Source organism: Anser anser (assembly GCF_964211835.1).
Source record: "Anser anser genome assembly, chromosome: 5".
Classification (NCBI taxonomy): Eukaryota; Metazoa; Chordata; class Aves; order Anseriformes; family Anatidae; genus Anser; species Anser anser.
Genome location: NC_139725.1, coordinates 22,114,989 through 22,133,612, shown reverse-complemented (window position 1 = coordinate 22,133,612; position 18,624 = coordinate 22,114,989). Strand labels below are relative to the sequence as shown.

The window sequence follows — 18,624 nt, the reverse complement described above, 5'->3', positions numbered from 1 at the left end:
GCATTTACAGTTCTTGTTAAACTAATCTAGGTCTTTTTCAAATTTAGAAGCATCATTTCTCCTTTTCCCTCTTCTCCCCTCACCCCCCCATCACTATGGAAACATAGGAGCTTTCCATATACATTTTTTAGAAGCTCATTTTATTAAGATTGAAGGTACATTTCTATTTAAGATGAAATGCAAGCTAGAGTCACATCTTAATTGCTCGCTTGTGGGATCTATTTATCTCCTGCTATCTTCGTTTTCACAAACATTTGGTGTAAATTATACTGGTCAGAATTTCCATGCAGTTGTTCAGAAAATATATAGGGGAAGTGATAATGTCAATGTACATCTTTATCTGTTTTGTGTTACTGAGCTTTGTTTGCAGTGACTCCTTTATGTAAACTGTTTCTTTGTAGGAAGCAATTCATACTGACAATAAAATGTTTAATAGATAGTATCAAAATAGGCACAGCAGCTGTCCTAGAAAAATAGACACAGCCATTCTACAGTATGTCTAAATAAGACAAGTTTACCTTTTCCAGGGAAGTAATCAAAATACTTCTTTTTGGAGAACTAAGAGTATGAAAGGAAAATGTTTATGGTTCCCTACTGGCACACAGTTATGATTGACAGGAAAAACCAACATGTATGCCACATGAGACATCTTGTTCAGGAACTTTCAGGAGGGTAGTAAATTGGTGTTGGCACAAACACAAAAAAATAAAATGACTTGATTCAGCAGTTTTCAATTCTAAATCCCCAAGCTCCAAAGAAAGAAGTAAATATTCATCAAATGATCAAAATTTATATTGATTTTTATTCTGCATTAGCAGCTCAAAGTCAAGATTCTTGACAGGGTGGATGTCGGTTTGAATGATTCTCTTTGAAATAAGGATACAGGCACTGGGCTGAGTGCTACCGTGCATTCCTGAGCCATAGGAAAAGCCTATTAGAACCCTAGGAAGCTAAATTTTTTAGAGAATGGTATAAAGGCGTGCTTGTTCTGTAGTGTTTTGATGACTAAATCGTTGTTATTAGTATGTAAAGCAATTCTTGTCGTTCTTTCTTTACTCCATCCTTTCCATTATCATCTAGACAACTTTTCTGTAAACTTCAAAGGGAACTGTAGTTCATGTGCCATTGTGAGTGAGTTAACATCAGTACTTCCCAGAGTAAGTGTATTTTAGAGGGAAGTGATAGTCTGTCAGGGCACAGGAAGCAAAGACTGTATCTTCATATTCTACATCTTTAATTTTGCAGTTTCTGACAGGGAGTAAATAAAGGTCTTGGGGGAATGGGAGGGGGAAGGAGGGTGGAAATCCAGGGGAAGAGGATAAGGTGAGCACGAATGCAGCACTGAAACACAAACTGGATGACTGTGATTACCGAGCTGTAAGATTTAATGAGAAGGCCTGTATTAGAGTGAGGCAGAAAATCATAACCATCACCTCTAGTCTATAGGAGTATAATTAGATCTCAGCCCCCAGCAAAAAGTAAATAAATAAATAAATGAGTTAGTGACATTTTTAACAAACTTAAATATATTGAAAATAAAAGGGGAAGTTATCTCCATTACTGTACTTTTGCAATACACTTGTTTTTTTTCGTTGTTGTGTTCAAAATTCATTGTCATAAAGTGGAAGAAGAGAATAGTAAGTGTGTGTTTGGTGGGGTTGGGGTAAATAAAAAGCAAACTGAGGCTAAAATACTGTAACTATCAAAGTGTTAACAAATTTCCCAAATGTCGTAGGTGCTTACAATTCAGCAAACATCTTTACCAGCATAGCTTTAAAATTAAATTTTACAAACATTATGGGTAATGCTTTAATAGTATGCAAATTGCAGTGAAGTCAGCAGCGGCAAAGCTGACCTCTCAGCAATACACATATTTTATGTTTAAAACAGTTATCTTTTTACAGTTCCCTCTACCTCAGTAGGTGCCAGGTGCTTCAAGAGGCTCCTCATCTGAGGATCGTAAACAACTCAAATGAGCACCAGTGTGTGCTTGTTTTTTATACATGGCAAGGTAACTATATGAATCAACATATTAAGCTGTATGTTTTACTGTTGCTACAGTAATTTCCAGCCTTTACTAGTATTTTTAAAAACTTTCATAAATTACTTTGCAAATTTTCAGTTTTGAATTTTTCTCAAAAACATATATACACATACATATATATGTACGTATGTATATAAATATCACGGTATTTGGATAGGGAAAGGATTTGGATAATATATGGAGAAAAGTACTAAGCCTGCATTTCCCATTTTTTGTTAAATACGTTAATTAAGTAATGTGCAGGTTTTATCAATCTTCATGGTCTGCCTGTTCTTCCTTAATCTTGCAGGGAAAAGAGTCCTGTGTTCATATCTGCACAATTTGATATCGTTAGCAGTTCACTATGTAAAAAGTCAGAAATAAAACCATTTCTCCCTGTAAGAGGAAAAAAGTGATCTTAATTTAAATATATATATATATATATAGTATAGTAAGAAAACATTCCCATCTCTAGGGGTAATATAACACCAAATTAGTGTATATTTTAGGTGTGGAAAGAATCGCCTTCGATTTCAGAACAAATCAAATAAACATTCAGTAAGAACCTTTGAGGTAAACTCTGTGTAGGAGTTTGGACTTGAAAGTGTTTGACACTACTGAGCCTCTCAAAGTATCAGATTCAAAATATTGAATCAAAAAGAGATTTTAGCTCAAAATTTCTACAATTTTGTAAGTGTTAGTATGTACAATAAATTGCCAAACAAGTTGTTAAAAGAAATCTTTGTAATGATTAATTTAATAAATATGAAACATTTGTCAAGCATATAAAAGTTTAAAATGGAGCTACTTGGCAAAAATCAAACTGTTTATGCACTACTTAAAATAATTACTATGTAGCATGCTCACAAATGATGCAGTGTAACATTTCATACTTTATCTCTAATACAGCATCATCTTAATAGTCATTTTTGCATTTTATGTAGGTCCCTTTTAGCATGATAAATAATAGAAATGTGTAAAATTCTCAGTTCATGAAAAGATATCAAAACATAAAACAGGAATACTATTACAGTATGGTAAAAGTAATTAAAAGTCAATGTGTATTACCAAAGTAAATGCAGATTCATGCACCATAATTTTAAAGAATTAAATAATCACCATATATTTACTTCAAAAAGAGATTTTTTTATATAATAATTTCAAGTAATTTGAAAGCCAAATTCTTCAAATTAGTCATCAGAATTCACTTCGCTATACGTTAATACAGCTCCCAGTGGTGAGAAGAGATTCCTCCAAAATATGCACAAAGTAGACCTCTGAGCAAAGTTTCCATGAAAAAGGCCATAACATTTTTATATTAGCTCAGTCATACCTTCCTGGGATGCGTTGGGTAGTTTTCCCTTGGAGGTATTGGTTTTGCAAGAACTACCTTCCCTCGTTTTTTTTTAGAAATGTCTGTGCCCATTACTGTAGGGATGGGGGCAGAGGAAGGTATGTGATCATGCCCGAGTTTCTCCTGCATGCATTCAGTGTCCTGAATTTGACCATTTGTACCTTCAACCTTAAGAGCACGGCCATTTTGAATGCCCAGACCTGCAGATCTAGTTAGGTGCATGGCTGGTACATATGGTTTAGTAACCCAACCTGTTAGGGAAGCATGACTTTTAGAAATATCGGTGCTTTGCATGATAGGCAGACTCTTTACAATCTCTTTTTAAGCCACTTCATTGTTCTAAAAGTGCAAATAAAGGGAATGGTAGGAACAATCACAACTGTGCAAATAATGGAGTTTTTAATTAAGTTTACAATTTTAGCACGCCGAGGGAAGGGTTTCTATGTCTAACTAGTCTTTCCTCTTCCTGACTACTTCAAGATCTTGAGGCTGGCCTGGAAAGGTGTTCAAACTTGTGTTTAAATACAGCATATCTGTGTTCTCCCAAAATAAATTGTTTTCTCTGTCGGACTGGAAAGAAAACAAGGGAGAAGGTTGTATTGATAAATTGCTTCTTTAATAGGATGAATTCTTCAGAGTTTGTAGGAGTGGGACCGTTGGGTCTTGCAATTCTGGTGGCATTCCAAGAGGTGTCACTGAAGAAAGCTGGAAAGCATGTGACAGTTTTGATTAAATGCACTCTAACCATTACATTGATGCATTCAGCTGGATCTGAATATGTTAATTTGTGTACTCTGCCTGTTTTTAGCAAGCACTGTTCTGTCATCCCAGCCCTCTCTGTGTGAGCTTCCTTGTCGGAGCAAACCTGTTCTCCACCTGGTCCCTGGTTATTAAAAACCCTTTTTTTGTATCCTGCCAGTCACTCACTGGTTCTGCGGCTGGAGATGACCTGCAAGACAAAAGTAGCAAAATATACTGCCCACTGTTCAATTTTTATTCTTATGAAGATTTTTTTTTTCACCTCACAATTTTGGGATGCTATTGTCAAAACTATTCACAGTCCTGGAAGTCTCTGGAGAGGTTATTCCTTTCATACTTTCCTTCAATGTTTTTTGGTATTTGTGATAAAGGGAACTTCTCTGGATCAACAGCTGAGATCTATTTGAAACACAGGGCATGCCATTCTCCTGTAGTGTATTTAATTTTATACTGAACAGAACCAAAGGCAGGGGGATGATCAGGAATTAGACACCAGAGGTCCAGATTTTAAATTAACACAATGGTCAGGACACCTCCATGGATTTGGTCAGACAATACTATTGAGGCCACACAACTGATTGCATTTGCACTCCACTGTCCTGAAGTCACAGGTCATGTTCCTAATCTTTATAGCAAAAAAACCTATGTAGTTCTGAAAGCCAAGGGAAACCCTCCAAAATGTATTGCTGTTATTTACTGGCTTTTTTTTTTTTTTTTTCCTTGAATTAATTCTTGATCTGGGAACTGCCTGAGAAGGCAGTTCTGACTTGCTGTAACCTATCTAAAATTTCATTTTATAGCTCCTCTGGACAGGCTTCACTGCGCTGTTACTGCTGTTACTTATACTCCACAATGAGTTTAAGTACCTTGATACGTAAGAATGTTGTTGCCTTGTAATTTTGCTTCTCCTGTGTTGAAGTTTCACATTGTTGTGATGGTTTTAGTACTCTGAAAAATACAGTGATAAAGTTATTACTGATATAAAAGCATTTCTGAGATTTATGATGATAAAAACACTTTGCTAAGATTTTAGCTGGTAACAAGCATGCCCTGATTAACAGAATTAATTTCCTGCATGATCAAAACACAGTGTGTCCTTTGTAATAGGACTATCAGATGTTCAGCTCTCAGTAAACACAGTTTACAATATAGGATTATTTTTTAATCTGATTCAGTCCTGAAGAGAGTGTGCAAGATAAAGGGTGTTAAAGGCAGGGGAGCCAAAAGCAGAAAGGGTAACAGACTTAAGAAGAAATTCAGCTGCAGCAAGGTCGCTGTTTACATTTTGCAGAGGAAGGGGAGGGGGGTGGGGGAATACCAGTTAAAATACCTGGGTAACTTCTTGGAAGTCCTGCTTCTACCCTAAGTGTTTCCAGAAGCAGAAGACGTGTTGGCTGGCTGTGGGGATGGAGTAGTGGACGATCAGTCTGTACAGTCTTTGGTCAAATTCTTGCCTGCCAAATAACTATCTCTCAGCTGCATCTCCATGGAATATATTTTGAGCTGTGTACTCCGCAATATCATTTTATTCAGTAGTTGCAGACAGAGCCAGGGTCTGTTTCATGTCCTATAATTAGACCTTCTCCACAACTTTTTAATGTGGACAGATAACCAGAATACTGTGTCAGAAAACAGAAAAAAATGCTTGCAAGTAGCATTTATGTGGTCATATGCATTGATCTACTTAATTCTGGTAAGGAATTACTCCCAATTCCATCTGTGGATGTAAATTACAAGGACGTACCAAGCATCCTTGTAATCCTAAATTACAAAGTGTACCAAGCTGGAATATGCATCCTTTTAGAATGATGCAGCTGAGTACTTGTACTTCTATAAACTACACATGCAGATGAGCCTTCTAAGTCTACATGCTGCATAACGCCCTCTGACCACTTCCCTTTTTGGCAAAAGCTAGAACTTGTGCTTTAAGTTGAGACAATATTTTTACACAGTTTAAGGTTAACCAATGGCAGAAAAATTAAATTATGCCTGTATTTCACATGTAATTCTGTAGTAATTACAGTGTAGTGTACAAGTGGTATAGCTTTTTCTACTTTTTCAAAGTCAAGTGTATATAGTATAATTTGTATATTTAAAACAGAACAGTTTGCTTACTGTAATGTAGTTCCTAACAAAAGATGTGATCGCTAGGAAACAGTGTTTGAAAACACTTTCCCTTCCACACAAATTCAGAGATATTTATTCTAGCACATTCCGACATAAAAATTGGTTACAGCACAACAACACAACACTGAGTTCTTATCTCCAATTTACATTTGTGTAAATTTTGAGTCTCTCATTTGACACTCTCTATATAACCTTTCAATCTCCTTCCTCCCACGGTAACAGCCATTATCCCATGTCTTGTCTTTCTCCACTTCACAATAAGGTCATTCTAACATGTACGTCTAACAAGAAATACAATGTATTTTCATTGATTGGTACTGTCTCTGATTACCCCTTCGTGTTATATAGTGATCTGTATAGGAAAGGACGTTCTATGTTGTCATGCAAAGCCAGTCGTAAGGAGTAGAGTCTGTATGCCACGCTCCCTCAGTTTATTTATAAGCTCTTGCTTTTTAGAAAATGAGCTCTCTAGCCTTAAAAATATTTGCTGTTATTAACTCATGACTAGATCTGAATATTTGGCACAAGCGTAGAAAATGTTCACTGTTTTCCCACAGGCTACTGTTTTTCATAGTCATGTACAGAGGTTGGGTCCTCCGGGCTCGGAAAAATCAGAGTGTTTTGTCATTTGATTATTGGAAATATCTCACGTTAATTTACAACTGAATCTTGTAAACTCATTCCTTCTTGGTAGGACAGTGACGGTTAGAGAGTTTGTGTAACCAGACCACAAACCATCACCAGCATCTTTGTGATTATGTCTTTATTGCAAAAATGTCACTTATAGGATAGGAGGACCATGAAGTGGAAAACAACTGCTGAGCATCATTCCTTGCTTTTTTTTTTTTTTTTTTTCATTTTTATTTTGGCATGTTCAGTCTTTCACTTCTGCATTCGGGTATTAAGAGTGAATGAATGATTGCCTCCCATCCAATTTCTATTACGTATATTTGGAATGATGCATATCTTAGCAGGCTTTCTTAGGATTTGCTAGACATCCACATCTATAGTGGTGTGTTTGTGATAGAGATTAAGTTCTTAGAGTTGCCTTAAGTAACATGAAAGCATATGTAGGGCAATCTGAAAACGCACTCTCAAAATAAGCTAGAGGGTAAAACAAGTAGCTGTTCTATTGGTTAGCAATTAATAAAGATGCTACTGTTATTCTGCCAGAATACTGCAAAACTGATCCTTCATTCCTATTAAAGATTTTAAGATGAAAATAAACTGCAGTAGATTTACTGAATACATGCTGTGTACTATTTTCTAGATCGTGCCTTGTGCCAGTTAGTTCAGCTTCTGCAGAATGTAGCTTTTTGAGACTTAAACTGATCAATACCTACTTGAGGTCTTCAAAGCCTCTTTGGATTTGCAGCTGATATCAGTAGAACAGGGACAAAAAAATGCTTAAGTACAACAGTGAGATGGATGAATTCATACAGACAAGAAATCAGAGAGATCCATCTGAAACTACACTGCCCGAGTTTGAGTTGCTGTAAGTATCTGCAATAGTTGAAGACAGCAAGTGGGTTTAAAAACAGAGATAGTTGATTTATGGAGAGATCATATTTCTGTGCTACAAGGACTGGGACGAAATTACTTGTATTCAGGATTCATAGTGTGTGATGTTAATGGAGTTCATAATCCTCAGTAGAAAAGGGCCTTCTAACTGTAAGGAAGAAACAATGGAAACACATTTGTCCCTCTCCATATATTTACTTACTCTGCCCATCCTGTACATTCTTTCTCCCACTACTCTATTTCGTCCTCCATTTTCTTCTCTTATTTTTCATATTAAGTTTTTACCTATTTACAATTTTATTTTTTTATTTTTTGCAAGTGAAGAGATTGAAAGATCTGGTAAAAGAGGTCTGCTTTATTTTTCCCCTTTTCTTTTAAAATATATAGGAAACTGCCGGGGGGGGGGGGGGGGGGGGGGGCGGTTGGGAGGGAATTAGAAAATGCCCTCCCAAAATTTATCTCAACTATTGAGATAGTTGTGCTATTTGAGTAATAGCATGTGTTTGATTAGGGCTGAGTTTTAATTCATATATGGGAGGTTACTGAGTCTAGATTATCTGTGAATTTCCTGCTTTTGGACTACTTAGGGGAAGTGTTGGGTTTTATTCTGCGTACATAAGTTAAAGATCAGGAAAAAAGCAAGAAGTATAATCACTTGTCTCCACTTCCAAGTCCATCTTGAAAAGCAGGGAAATTGTTTCCTTTAAATTATCCAGAAGGTTTCAATTCTAGTCTTAAAACAGTCATGGAAGATATATATAAGATATATATATATATTTTAAGGTAGTTGTTTTGGAAAGTTATCAGTCTTTCACAATGGGGCTTTAGACTGAAAGTGTCATGCCTACATGGAAGTGTCATGCCCAACCATAACTAATATGAATACAAACTGAATAAGTCCTTTCTGATAAGAATAAATTAAAAGAGAAAATTGATAGCCTTATGTGGACAGTACAAAATACTCAGCTGAAAGATTATCCTGGTTGGTGAAGAATCCTTCTAAAAAAGAAGGTCAATCAGGAATCCCTGTAGGGAAGGGGATTGTTCATCACCTTAAAGAAAAAGGTACCTGGAGGTAGAAGAGGACCAGGAAGGTAATGGTGTGTGTTTATTGCTTCTTTTGGTCATTTCTGAGTTGAATAAGCAGCAGTTTTAATTATAGTTTCTAAAAGTAGTGTGTTTTACAGCTCTTTCCAACCTTAGCAGCCTACTCTGGCTAACTGGAACAGTCCCAACTAGTTTTGTGTGCCAGTAATGCTTCTTCATGGGTAACCCTGTGTTGTTTCATTTTCCACTGTTTTGGACTAGGTATGAAAAACTTTGTATTTCACTTGTGTTGTATGCACTAACAAACCTGGATGTTTTACTTGGGATTTTTATCTGCTATCTCCTTGGAAAATTTGCTAGTTTTTCTGTTTAATTTCTAAAAACATATTGCGATTTACTGCCAAACATAATGAATTTCACTGTAAGAGGAAAAATTTGAAAAGGAAATGAGTTTTCCAAATAGCTGTACTATTACTCAGCAAAAATTGCATCAATGCTAAAGCAAGGCATATGCAAATATACACAACTGTTATTGAGACCTTTGCACCTTCTTTCAGACTTTCTCCACTGCCATTCTTCAGTGCCTGCTTCCCTTCACTTGCCTACATTTGTCCTTACTCTGGATTTTGCACGTTTTCCTTCTCAACTCTAGCCCTTTCCCTGCTTTCTCTTTACAGTAGCCATTCTTCCACAGACTGGTAACTGCCGTGCTGTCAACAACCAAGCGAACTCTTCACTTCCCTGTCCGCAGCCATAGAAAATGCAAGAGTTCTTGCAAAGAATTTCCTCCATGCTTGTTGTGTTTACTTGCCATGGTACCAAATAGTTCAGCAGGCATTCTCCTACTAATATAAATGAGTATGTAGTTACACAGAAGTAGAGGTTTTTGAAGCATTGTCAGAATTTGTAATGCGTTTTTCTTTCACTGAAGCATATTAAAAGAAAACAATAGCATATTGGTCCCCAAGTGCTTTTGAACTTAACTCTGCCCTCTGTTCTCTTCCCTGTTCCTAGGGGCAAGTGTGGCACACAGCAGATTTCATCCTCTTATCATCTGGTTCTCTGAGTTCCAGAATCAAACTGATCACTACAGCTGCAATAAATAAAGTGTCTTTTCAATAAGTTATCATGCCAAATATTATTCAACATTCTTCTGGCCAGGCACAGAGTCTGATGGAAAACACCATTTTTAACTTATTGCCTCTATCATTGCAATCAAAATTGCTGAGTAATCATGGACAACAGCTACGGGAAAGAAGAATGTGAATAATGCCAAGTTGCTTGTTTTTGTTTACACTTGCAATTTAAAATAAAACTGCCTACAACAATATGATTTTCATTAATTATGAGGCACAGGCAATGTGTTGAAAACGTCAGTCTTGAAGCCTTTGAGAAATGTTAGTTTATACATCTACCTGTTCTGACATAGTGTGTCATTTCTAGTATCGTTTTTATTAACATCCAAACATTTTTATGCAGCGTTTGATGGGATATAGATCTCATGGATTATCTAGCACATTCCATGATAGTTACCTAAATACTTCAGTTCTAGCATTTGGGAATACACTGTGCTTTTATCATACTTACTGCTTCAGCCTTTTTGACTATAATGCAAAGAGAAAAATGATGGTGTGTATACTCCTCTGTGTTAAAACTGTTGCAATCCAAAAGCTGTTTTAAATGCATTCTTTCTGATTTTTTTTTTAAATCTATTGTTTTTTTCTTTTTGTTTTCTTTCTCTAGGCTGAGGTTCAGCTATGCTATCTGGAAGCACAAAGAGATGCTGTTGAACAGATGTCCTTAAAGCTGTACAGCGAGCAGTACAACAGTAGTAGCAAGCGAAAGGAAGAGTTTGCTGATATGTCAAAAGTTCACACAGTGGGAAGTAATGGGTAGGGAACTATTCTTTTTGTTGTTTTATTCTCACTGATCTGTATTTTTTTTTACATGATATACTTTTTCTTGCTTCTAGTTAACCGGGATTTTTCTTCCTGGGTCAAGAAGCAGGGGAAAACTCTCTCTATATATTTATTTTTTCATATATTAATGCAGAAATTAATGAGTTCTGGATAATTTATCTAAATCATGGTTTCTTCATGGGACTACCTAACATTATCTAATAGCAATCCATTATTTGATTAAAAATAAATGTAACGTCCTTTCATTTCAAGCTTTTCTCCTGTTATGTCTTCATTTCTTTTGATTTCTTAGCATCTTTCAAGGAAATGGCTTTATAACTTGTTAACTCCACTGTAAGACAATTCTGGCTAACCGTAATTCTACTAGTGACTAGGAAAGTTGAATATGAAACTTTTTATATACATATAAAAGTGTATAAATATATACACACACGCATATATGTAAGTGAACTTACAGTTCTCAGTTTAAGCATCCCAGTTTTGTACATCTAGAAAGCTGCAATTTTAACTGTTTTCACGTGAGTTGGTCATCTCAGTCTGACTTAATAAATGTAAACGCACACACACATACTATACATGTATGTGCCTATACGTGTGTATATATATATATAAATATATATATTAAAAGAAACCCTTTATTGACAACTTAAGCAAAGAATCTTGGACAGATTAATCACTGAAATGAAGTCTTGAATGGCTGCCCCTCCTTTTTTCACAACAAAGAAAATATTTTGTAGTTCTGGTTTAAGACTTTTCTAGGAGGCTTTTAAAAAACCCTATCTGCTAACTACTAGCTCCTCTAAATGTCACACAGACCTGTGAGTTCATAATAGTATGGGGTAAAAGCAGTTCAAAGGAGCTAACTAGTGCCCATTGTTTGGGTACATCCTCATTTGGATGCAAGTTTTCTTGTAACCAGAAAATTCAGTAGAACTTTTACCTTCAATTTTGCGTTCAAGGAAAGTCACTGACCAAGATACTCCTACCCCCATAACTTCCTTTTTCAATTGTTAACTCAGTGTTGAGGTCTTGGAAACATAGTTTTATTAAATTACCAACTGTAAAGATAAATGAGCCTTGTAAACATCCCCTCTTATTATACGGAAAGATGACTGTTTTAGAAAAGTTGATGTGGGCTAATTATGTAGGATTACTGAGATCTTGATTACATATGCAGAAATCTGTCAGATTCTCAAACACGCTAGTGCAGCTATTGCCAACCATAAAAATAATTTGTTCCGAATTGGTGTGTATATGTATATAAATGTGCACTGGGGGCTAAATGTTCAAAAACAGCTTATAATTTTGCAGCCAGAGTTGAATGTGAGCAAGACTTGAGGTTGGAATTTTGCATGGGACATAAGACAATTAGACAATAAGAGACATTTGATTTTATTGAGGATTGGGGCTATAAAGCTTTAAGCCTCATGGAAAAATCCAGTCTGTAATTCTACGTATCATACGTGTAAAGCAGATAGCGAAGCTCTTAGCTGCATTCATTTGCACTCGTAATTTCATGCTTATTACTGGCAATGGTGATCTACTGGTGTTCCCTGTTTCTGGGCTGTGGCCACCTTTCTGGGCCAGACAGGAGGCAGATAGATAGAATACCACATATTTAGCCATTATAGAAATACATGGGGGCTAAATTCAGATGGAAAACTTCCATTTGAACCAGTCTGAGGTATTGAACACAATGGAAATGCCTTTTACCTACAGATATACGGCTTTGAAAGTAAGGTTTATTCAGTATTTCCCTACTGCACAAAACATGTGGACAGAAATTCTGTAGTAGGATGAGCCAGCACCTGTTACTAGGATAACTGAGATCTCTACAGGGAACAGGGCATTCAGATAACTGGGAAAATTAGGGTATCTATCCATTAGCAGTTGTGGACATTTGGCCTAGGAGAAAGAAGAGTGCCTACACTGGGAACAAGTGTTACTGTGGATGAAGAATTGTTTATATAGTGGGGAGAAAGATTTGGGAGGTGACTTTGTGCAGGAAACAACTAAACTCGGATAGATAAAGTTAAGGTAGTACCTGCAGAATAAGGGGGTGCCGGTTACTGTGTAAAGAAAGAGATGTACTGCAGAGCGTGGATGTTGCAATGACAATAGAGAGGGTTGTATGTATGGAATATAAGACGATTTTAAGGTCAGAATTTTGATCTCTCCTATATTCTCCTAATAGAAACATGTGAATGGAAAGGAGTTCCAAACAATCATGACCCAGAAACTTGAAAGAACTTTTTGTCTGGATGAATTTTTTTGGCGAGCGTTTCAGTATGTTTACAGTATTTCTAAATAGCATGTGAGTTATGCTGTCAAAGAAATAATACAAACTGGAAGTGTATGTTAAACATGGGGAAAAAGGCTGATGGAAATAGCTTCACATGCCTTTTTATTTATTAATGCCACAGACGAGCTGGTTTTCTCATGAGAAAGGTGCTCATGAATTTTCATTCAAAATAATAAATTGATGTCCACATTTTAAGAAATATGTTTAGGGTTCAAGGGATTAGACATGCAACTCTGCATATCTGATTCCCTGTTTACCAAGATAAAATATACTTCTTAATGTCATTTCAGTTATTATGTAGCTAATGATTTTAGCTTATTAACCAACAAAACCTGTATTAAGGCAGCTGTAGTTTCCTGCCCTTTAACTAACATTATAGCCTTCTCGTTGTTAATGTTTGGGTACTTTTAATGGAGAATTTTTTTTTCCCCAGTAAACAGATGACCTAACTTTTTTTTTTTGGCAACGAGTGGATTTGGATAATCTACCAAAATTAGATGTTTTCTGTAGTTCTTGCATCTGCAACACAGACCCAGTATTTCAGAAGTTATGCTTTCCTTGATTCTGCCTGTGGCAATATGAAAAAGATCTGCTAAGCTCAGAAAAAAAAAAAAAAAGACTCTCAATATAAAAGAAATATCCAATATACCACAGAAATACTGACAGGTACATTTTAATCTTTACCTGTCACTGATCCTACATTTGCTGGATTTTCTGAATATCTTTTTAACACCTTAATAACATAGCTTTTTCCAAATAATAATTTAATAGTAATCAGTATTTTTCATTTATATGTAAGCTATTCATTTTAAAAACAAAGCATTTTTTAAAAAACATCAGAGTTATTTCAGAACTTTTAAGAACATAGCAAATTACAAAAAAATATTGATGATGCTTTTTATGCTGACGTCACTGTCTTTAAGCTCAGGAAAATAACTGCCATAAACAGTTTGCTTAAAAATGGTCTCAGTTAACTTTATTTTAATATCCCCCCTCAAAAAAAAAAAGGAAAAGAAATGAAAGAGGCACAGGATCTAAAATATGGGGAAAAAAATAAATCTCTGTTACGTCCTGCATCCCTTCTTGGACTTTTTCCAATTAATACTGTTTCTCTCACTCTTTATTTTGGGTTGAGATGCTTTTTAGAACATTAGCTAGAAATCAAACTGTCCAGCTGTTTCCTAGTGCTTATTTGGGTTTTGTAAAGGTCAGGGAAAAGTGCCTTTGTGTGTCTTTAAAGGATCAATTCATTCTCTTACACCAATAAATGGACGAATTTGGACTGTAACCAAGATGTGGTTCTATAGATACAAAGCAGGTGTTTGGATCCAGCATGTGTTCTGCACATTACAGTGAAATCCCAGTCCACTTCCTGGCGCAGTCTCCAAAGGCATCCCATCCCATTCTGGCAGCAGAAGGCTATGAACATTGGATGTAGGATTTGATTCAGTCAGCTTCATATCTTAATTCAAATATTTCACTGCTGAGTGAAAACTGACCAAGTCCAACTGAATCAGTACTAATTTACATGAGATGAAATCAAGCCTCTTATATCATAAAACATATGTTTTAATAACTGCTTGTCGGTTTTACGACGCTGGGTAATACTTGGATAGAACAGAAGGGGAATAAAAGAGCCCTAGATACTGAAGATACTGAAGATACAGCGTGGTTGTACTGTTTTCAGAGGAAGGAAGATTCACTATCACTGCAAGTATAGTATTCGAAATGGAGTTTAGTTTCATTTTAGTTTCAAAATGATATCTGAGCCAAATGGCTCCTGAAAGAGTAGTAAAAGTACACAAAGTACAGTGGATTAAACTGAGAGTTACTTCAGAAGCAGGAATCAACACTTGTACATTATACAAGACTTCCTTTGTTGTCAACTCCTTGAAAATTATACCATAGAAGGCAAATGGCTTTTCTTTCTTCCTTCTCCTTTCTTTCTTTCTTTCTTTCTTTCTGACAGTTCTACTTGTCACAACTTTATATATAAGCTTTCAAAATTACCATGCACATGGTACTCTAGTTAATAACAACTGAAACTGCAGTAGTATTGATAACACTAAAAACATGTTTAGTTCATTGTTTCTCTGTTGAAATACTGCTGGTTTTTTTAATGGTGTTGCTAAAGATGCAGAAAGCTAGAAAAGTTTTTAATAATTGGAGAAATTAGCTTTAGTGGAACATGTACTATTGTTTGATCAATATGGGGCTTTTTTATATTACTGACAAGGCTTTTGTTAGTTCCAGTTTTGGAGGTTTGAAGATCCCTTTTCAAGGGGTATTTTTTTGACGAATGTGCAGTTTTTAGTATGTACCTTCTGTCTTGTACCATGGTATTTTAGAAGAAGCTATGCCTTACTTATTCACTGGGCTTTCAATAGAGAATCACATTAATCCTTTTAAGCTCCTTATTCTAATGATTTATTTTGTTGAAAACCGTAGTGATCCTCCTTTGAATTTTAATGATTGCTGGCTATTCAAGGATTCATTGTTTTGACTTCCTGTCCTTACCTTTGTTTCTTACATGTCTGTAGGGAACACCTGTCTAATACTGTATCTGGCCTTAGTTCTCACTGGCTTACCATATTCACTCAAGCCTATCTTAAGGCGTTAAGTTGAAATGCTAGCTACTCATCCATGAAAATAAATGTAGGATATTTACAGAGATAGGCAGATAGACAGCAGAGGGATAGCTGAATGGATTGAGTCATTTTTCTATGAAAATAATATTTTTATATGAATTATATCAAGATGGTTGCAAAGTTTGCTCAATATAAAGTCAGCACTTTAAAAACCATTAATCAACATTATCTATGGGGGATTTCTATTTCAAAAATTTTGAAGCAAATGCAGTATGCCAACAGTTGTCAGGATTTGGCATCAGCTGCTGAATTTAGGTCATGGCACTGGCTTAAATTGGATTTCAGTTTTCATTTTCCTCCACTCTGTATAAATACAGAATGTCTCTTTAGAAATATAACTAGGAACATCATGAGTTTTCAAGAATATATTATTCTAATACAAGATTTTAACAACTACACCGTATTTATGCATAATACATTTTGTTCCTTATCTACAGCCTTTTGGACTTTGATTCAGAATACCAGGAGCTCTGGGATTGGCTGATTGACATGGAATCCATTGTGATGGACAGCCATGACCTGATGATGTCAGAGGAGCAGCAGCAGCATCTTTACAAGGTTAGCGCTACCGTTACTGCCTTTACCTAGCTATAGAAGATCTGATTAGCTTGACAAGTCTTTCTCTCACAGGATATCGCTGCGTTCATTGTATGTATCATGGTGTCTATTAGAATTCCCTTCCCTGTCCCCAACCTCATTTCCATCCCCTGTGCGCTGACAGGCTGCACCGACATCATAATTGCAAGAAAGTTCCCTTTATCACATTCTATTTGGTGTAATTCTATAGAAGGACAAAGATTTGTCTTCAAGATGAATAGAAATAAATGAAACTGCATTAATAAATAGACTGAAACAAAATGAAGGAAAAAAATGAAATGGTAGCATTTAACAAAATGTGTTTTGATTGGAGCTTTCAGCTGGATTTTTATCCACCTTTCAGACCTCTTCTGGGAAGAAAGAAATTTGCCTTGATTTTGGTTTGCTGCTGCCAGAATGCAGGACTTTTCCAATTTAATTTTATTAGTTATGCATAAAGCAGACATTGTCATGTTAAGTCATCACACTTGTGATTTCAGCAAAATGATTTTGGACTTGCATATTGATTAGAGAGTCTTCATGTATCTACAAAAGATGTGCATATACATACACACACACACACACAGTCACACATGCAGATTATTATATTTATCATGGTAGCGTTAGCCCAGAAGCTTTGTCAATTCTTCTAGAGTACTTTTAGGAAGTTGCCCAAAATGCATAGATTTGATCTAAAACCGTTTCAGGCTTCGCTGTGTGTCTGAGAAGCTATAGTCCATGGGAATGAGGGGCAGTGGGGAAAAGAAAGGAGGGGCTTTTGACAGAAATATCAGGCTGCAGTAAATCTTCCTCATTTAGGCAATTTTTATTGGAGTAATTCTGACAGTTGTCATCCTTGAATTGCTTTGAGCATATGGCATATTTCAAAGAGCAGATTGTGAATCATAAAAAATAAAATTAATAACTAACCACAGAATCAGCAACAGTATAATGACAAGAAACAACTACCCTCTAGCTTTTTTTTATTTCTTATCGAATAAATGGTACATTCAAGGTCAAATAGAAGTTGTTTTCTTTCTTCTATGATTGCACAATTTGATAATTTATTAAATATAATTTAGTTTTTCTTGCTTTGGCATCCTATTTTCTTGATGTCCGTCTTGCATTTTATTCTAATTTTAGTCCCTTTATTTAAAATACCTGGTGAAAAAGCATTGCCAAACAAGTTAAAATATGTTTAGGAATGGAAATATGGTTCAGGTCTGAACTATTTTAGGCTGCAAGTAAGTTTAATTCTGTAATCTCTATTTCTTGATTTGTCAATCATTTCTTATTTTCACTAATGTATTTTTTCTAACTTTCTAAATACTTAATCAGATTAGTCACACATTAACAGTCCTGGCCCTGTCTAGGCTTAGAAATAAGCAATATCAGAATTGGGTAAAAAGTTTCTTGCAAGTCTAAAACAGTGTGTTTTGGTAGTGCCTGTCTGTATATGACCAGCTTGTACCATGCCTAATCTAGCTACTAGTTTTAGTCCTACACAAATAAATAAATAAAAATCAATAAACATAAATCAAAGTTTAAGAAAAAAATCCACCCATCAATATGAGAAGCAACAGGGCATAAGCAGCCAGCCCAAGTATACTGGGTGCTATTTAGGATACTTCCCTTTCTGATATCCAAATGTAGCCATTAACAATAATTATAGATGGTCAGGCATAGTGAGAATAATAAAAGAGGGCAGTAATTTATGACTTAGTTGGCAGTAGAGTATGGTGGCAAAATGAGGAATACTGTTTATCCAAACTGGGAAGTAACGGTCTCTCATTATTACCAAATTCTGTCTTACGATGTGTGTGACGCTTCTGAAAGCAGAAAGTTTGTGTCAAAGGGACTGTGTGTTTGCTCTACAGTTTCCACAGTGATGGCATCTGCTAATTAATAGAGCCCCCATCTCAAAAGTACTGACAACTGCAAAACCACTTGTAGAAGGGTAGAAACAGACTGCTTACCCTCTCACAGTGAATATTCTGAGTATACCTTTCCAGTGAAAGCAGCAAGCAAATTGCTAGGGACAGAAGGAAAGACTTAAGCAACTAGAAATGTGCAGTTTGGTTAAGAGATGGCTAAGGTGTGTCCATAAACCAGGATGAGTATTTGCAGGTAATATGAAAGGCTTGAAAGAATAGCATTAAGATCTGTTAGCCTTTCAATGGAAAAAAAATTAAAAACCTCCTAAAGAACTGTTGAAAGCCCCATAATTTCAGACGTTTAAAAGTAGACAAAAGAAAACATTAGCAAATACGATTGAGGGAACAATTCTACACTAGAAAAAGAGAGGTCAGATAAATCAGTAGGTCTTTATCATCCTTAATTTCAGAGAC

General features: G+C 35.8%; 1 protein-coding gene across 12 annotated transcripts in view; it reads left to right on the top strand.

Annotated features, from left to right (window-relative positions):
• AKAP6 (A-kinase anchoring protein 6) overlaps nt 1-18,624 on the top strand; it is a 294,067-nt gene that overhangs the window by 195,523 nt on the left and 79,920 nt on the right. For all 12 annotated transcript variants that reach the window (XM_083840099.1, XM_083840104.1, XM_083840100.1 and 9 more), the window contains 2 exons: nt 10,575-10,723; nt 16,138-16,258. In XM_083840099.1, coding sequence (XP_083696225.1) covers nt 10,575-10,723; nt 16,138-16,258 — 270 coding nt within the window. The remainder of the gene's footprint in view (nt 1-10,574; nt 10,724-16,137; nt 16,259-18,624) is intronic.